This window comes from Salvelinus sp. IW2-2015, unplaced genomic scaffold, assembly GCF_002910315.2.
Source record: "Salvelinus sp. IW2-2015 unplaced genomic scaffold, ASM291031v2 Un_scaffold1277, whole genome shotgun sequence".
Classification (NCBI taxonomy): Eukaryota; Metazoa; Chordata; class Actinopteri; order Salmoniformes; family Salmonidae; genus Salvelinus; species Salvelinus sp. IW2-2015.
The window spans coordinates 45,265-50,464 of record NW_019942814.1 but is presented as its reverse complement, the minus strand read 5'-3'; the positions used below and the strand labels follow the sequence as shown (position 1 = coordinate 50,464).

General features: G+C 52.1%; 1 protein-coding gene across 1 annotated transcript in view; it reads right to left on the bottom strand.

Moving 5' to 3' along the window:
- LOC112070291 (serine/threonine-protein kinase MAK-like) overlaps positions 1-5,200 on the bottom strand; it is a 32,024-nt gene that overhangs the window by 4,803 nt on the left and 22,021 nt on the right. The window contains 3 exon segments of the mRNA XM_070438907.1: positions 2,386-2,712; positions 2,791-2,958; positions 3,597-3,768. Coding sequence (XP_070295008.1) covers positions 2,386-2,712; positions 2,791-2,958; positions 3,597-3,768 — 667 coding nt within the window.

Genomic DNA, 5,200 nt, shown 5'->3' with positions numbered 1-5,200 from the left:
AGGGTAGCTAGTGGTTAGAGGCAGGTAGCCTAGTGGTTAGAGTGGAGGGGCGGCAGGTATGCCTAGTGCGTTAGAGTGGAGGGGCGAGGTAGCCTGAGTGGTTAGAGTGTAGGGGCGGCAAGGTAGCCTAGTGGTTAGAGGAAGGCGGAGGTAGCTAGTGGTTAGAGGTGGGGCGAGGTAGCCTAGTGGTTAGAAGGGCAGGTAGCCTAGTGTAGAGGCAGGTAGCCTAGGTTAGAGCAACGAGCTAGGTGTCAGAGGCAGGTAGCCAGTGGTTAGAGGCGAGGTAGCCTAGTGGTTAGAGGCAGTAGCCTAGTGTTAGAGTGTAGGGCGGCAGGTAGCCTAGTGGTTAGAGGCAGGTAGCCTATGTTAGAGGTGTAGGGCGCAGGTAGCGCTAGTGGTGGCTCTAGCGTTAGGGTAGCGCAAGGTAGCCTCAGTTAGAGTTTAGAGGGCAGGAGAGCTTAGATGGAAGGCAGTAGACCTAGTGTTAGACGTGTAGGGCGCATAGAGGTAGTCCTAGTGTAGAGTGTAAGGGCGCAGGTAGCCTAGTGGTAAAGTCGTAGGGGCGGCAGGTAACGTGTAGAGGCGGCAGTAGCCTGTGTTAAGATGTAAGGGCGGCAGGGATACCTAGTGGTTAGAGGTGTAGGGGCGGCCAGGAGTAGCGGCCTAGTGTTTAGAGTGGAAGGGGCGGCGGTAGCCTAGTGTTAGAGTGTAGAGACGGCAGTAGCCTAGGTGGTAGAGTGAGGGGTGTCAGGGTAGCCTAGTGTTAGAGTGTAGAGACGGCAGGTAGCTAGTGTTAGAGGCAGGTAGCCTAGTGTTTAGAGTGTAGAGACGGCAGGTAGCCTAGTGGTTAGAGCAGGTAGCCTAGTGTTTAGAGTGTAGAGACGGCAAGGTAGCTAGGGTTAGAGCGTTGGACTAGTTACCGAAAGGTTGCAAGATCAAATCCCCGAGCTGACAAGGTAAAAAATTTGTCGTTCTGCTCCTGAACAGGCAGTTAACCCACTGTTCCTAGGCCATCATTGAACATAGGGATTTGTAGTTAAATAGTTAAAAGCTTATGACTTTAAAGTATATGGGCGGCAGGTAGCCTAGTGGTTAGAGTGTAGAGACGGCAGGTAGCCTAGTGGTTAGAGTGTAGAGACCGGCGGTAGCCTAGTGGTTAGAGTGTAGAACGGCAGGTAGCCTAAGTGGTTAGAGTGTAGAGACGGCAGTGAGCCTAGTGGTTAGAGTGTAGCGGGCGGCAAGGTAAGCCTAGTGCGTGTAGAGTGTAGAGACGGCAGGTAGCCTAGTGGTTAGAGGTAGAGACGCAGGTAGCCTAGTGGTTAGAGCCAGTAGCCTAGTTGGTGTAGAGTGGAGGGGCGGCCAGTAGCCTAGTGGTTAGAGGCTGGAGAGGCGTCCCGCGCAGTAGCCTAGGGTTAGAGTGTAGGGGCGGCAGGTAGCCTAGGTGGTTAGAGGCAGGTAGCCTAGTGTTAGAGCAGGTAGCCTAGTGCGTTAGAGGCCAGGTAGCCTAGTGGTTGAGAGGCACAGAGCCTAGTGGTTGAGAGGCAGGTAGCCTAGTGGTTTAGAGCAGGTAGCCTGTGGTGAGGAGGCAGGTAACGCTAGTGGTTAGAGGGCAGGTAGCCTATGGTTAGAGGTAGGGGCGGCAGGTAGCCTAGTGGTTAGAGGGGCAGGTTAGCCTAGTGGTTAGAGGTGACGGGGCGGCAGGTAGCCTAGTGGTTAGAGTGGAGGGCGGCAGGTAGACCTAGTGGTAGAGTGAGGGCGGCAGGTAGCCTAGTGGTTAGAGTGTAGGGGCGCAGGTAGCCTAGTGGTTAGAGTGTGAGGGCGGCAAGGTAGGCCATAGTGGTTAGAGTGTTAGGGGCGGCAAACGGTAGCCTATGTTAGAGTGGGAGGGGCGGCAGGTAGCCTAGTGGTAGAGTGTAGAGGAGAGGTAGCCTATCCAGAGACACTACAGTAGTGAGTCATTTAACAGACTCTCTTATCCAGAGCCACTACAGTAGGGAGTCATTTAACAGACTCTTATACAGAGCCACAAATACCCAGCCACAGTCATCTACACATAATCTCCATAATGTTTGACCAGGCTGAGTGGAGATGGCTGGCTAAACCACTAACCTGTGGCTGTGTGTGTTTGACCAGGTTGAGTAGGGATGGCTGGCTAAACCACTAACCTGTGGCTGGGTGTTTGACCAGGCTGAGTAGGGATGGCTGGCTAAACCACGAACCTGCGGCTGGGTGTGTTTGACCAGGCTGAGTAGGGATGGCTGGCTAAACCATGAACCTGTGGCTGGGTGTGTTTGACCAGGCTGAGGGGGGATGGCTGGCTAAACCACGAACCTGCGGCTGGGTGTTTGACCAGGCTGAGGGGGGATGGCTGGCTAAACCACGAACCTGGGTCTGGGTGTGTTTGACCAGGCTGAGTGGAGATGGCTGGTACTGGTGCTGGCTGTGTCCGTCCCAGTCTGTGTTGTGCTGAGGCTGGTGGATCTGCTGGAGGGGCTGGTGGTGGTGGACCCTGCCCTGTCCCTGGGTGTGGGTTGGCTGGGGCTGGGTCTCTAAGATGGTCTGGAGGTTGGCCTTACAGAGGGGGAGAGGTTTGGGCTCTGTAGAGGAGACCTGCTGAGCTGCTGCGGTCCTGCTCTGGGCTTTGTGCTCCTCCAGGTACTGAGGTGGAGGACCCAACGCCTGGCCCACCTGGAAGTACAGGTACCTCAGAGCCTGGAACACAGTGAGTAATCAGCATATTAATCCTCATTGATGGTGGGTCTCTACTGGGGTTAGGGTTAACATGTATACCTGCACGGCGGTGGGTCTCTTCTGGGGGTCCCACTGCAGCATGTCCCTCATCAGAACCAGGGCCTCATTGGAGGCGTTGGGGACCAGCAAGCGCAGGCTGGTCGGGACACACTGGGGGAAACGGAAGTTCATCGAGGCTGCTAGGTTGTAGCCCTCGGGCCAGTCCGTCTGATAGTGGGAAGATGGAGAAAGAAAGTTGAGTAAGCAACAACAACAAGTAAAAACAGTAACAGGGCCTCCCGATTGGTGCAGCGGTCTAAGGCACTGCATTGCAGTGCTGAGGCGTCACTACAGCCTCGGGTTCGATCCCAGGCTGTGTCGCAGCCGGCCGTGACCGGGAGACCCATGAGGCGGCACACAATTGGCCCAGCATCGTCCGGGTTAGGGGAGGGTTTGTCCGGCAGGGATTTCCTTGTCTCATTGTGCTCTAGTGACTACTTGTGGCGGGCCGGGCACCTGCAAGCTGACTCTGGTCGTCAGTTGGACGGCGTTTTCTCCGACACACAGGTGCGGCTGGCTTCAGGGTCAAGAAGCAGTGCGGCTTGGCAGGGTTGTGTTTCAGAGGACGCATGGCTCTCGATGAGACAAGATCGTAACTAAAAATTCGACACCACGAAATTGGGTTAAAAAAAAATTACAATCGTAACAGCAGCAACAGTAACAACAAAAATAAGGGGGTGAGTGAGTTTCACACACACATGTATAGAAAGCCATGATAATGAAATAGACATCGACCACTGACTCTCTTCAGCAAGTGTGTGTGTGTGTGTGTGTGTGTGTGTGTGTGAATGAATATTCTTGCCCACCTTCTTCATGGTGCCCAGCACCTGGCAGATCTTGAAGATCTCGTCCACCTCGCTGTTTCCAGGGAACAGAGGTCTGAGTGTGTAGAGCTCTGCCATGATGCAGCCCACTGCCCAGATGTCTATAGGAGAGCTATAGGACTGGGACCTCAGGAGAACCTCAGGGGCTCGGTACCTGGGGACGGGAGCAGACAGGAGGATCTGTCAGACTATAACACACACTCGCATGCATATACAGACACACCACACACACACCACACACACACACACACACACACACACACACCACACACACACACACACACACACACACACACCACACACACACACAACACACAACACACACACACACTCGCATGCATATACAGACACACACACATGCACGCTTGCATTCTGTGCATTCGGAAAGTTTTCAGAACCCCTTCACTTTTTCCACATTTTGTTACGATACAGCCTTATTCTAACATGTATTAAATTAATACAAATCTTCATTAATCTACACACAATACCTGATAATGACATAGCGAAAACAGGTTTTTAGAATTGTTCGCAAATGTATTACATATAAAAAACTGAAATACCTTATTTACATAAGTATTCAGACCCTTTGCTATGAGACTCGAAATTGAGCTCAAGTGCATCCTGTTGAGATGTTTCCACCTGTGGTAAATTCAATTGATTGGACATGATTTGGAAAGGCACACACCTGTCTATATAAGATCCCACAGTTGACAGTGCTGTCAGAGCAAAAACCAAGCCATGAGGTCAAAAGAAATGTCTGTAGAGCTCCGAGACAGGATTGTGTCAAGGCACAGATCTGGGGAAGGGTACCAAAACATTTCTGCAGCATTGATGGTCCCCAAGAACACAGTGGCCTCCATCTTCTTAAATGGAAGAAGTTTGGAACCACCAAGACTCTTCCCAGAGCTGGCTGAACCGACCAAACTGAGCAATCGGGGAGAAGGGCCTTGGTCTGGGAGGTGACCAAGAACCTGATGGTCACTCTGACAGAGCTCCAGAGTTCCTCTGTGGAGATGGGAGAACCTTCCAGAAGGACAACCATCTGTGCAGCACTCCCACAATCAGGCCTTTATGGTAGAGTGGCCAGACGGAAGCCACTCCTCAGTAAAAGGCACATGACAGCCCGCTTGGAGTTTGCCAAAAGGCACCTAAAGGACTCTCAGACCATGAGAAACAAATTATCTGAATACTGCACTGCTATGTACACACACACACACACACACACACACACACACACACACACACACACAACACAACACACACACACACACACACACACACACACACACACACACACACACACACACACACACACACACACACACACACACACACACACACACCACACACACCACAGTTGTTATTCCTGTCCTGTGTCTTCTGAAGGATTAACTGCGATGAGTCAGAAATCATTTATCCCTGACTCTAAATCACATTGCCAGGTGAAATTACCAAAGCATTGTTAAACGGCTTTACAGACAGACAACAGTGTAGACCACGTAGGTTCAGCCCCACCTCACGTGCTGCAGAGGTCTGCCAGGCTTTAAACTCACTAAGTAAACCACTGAAGTTCAAAACCACTTTGA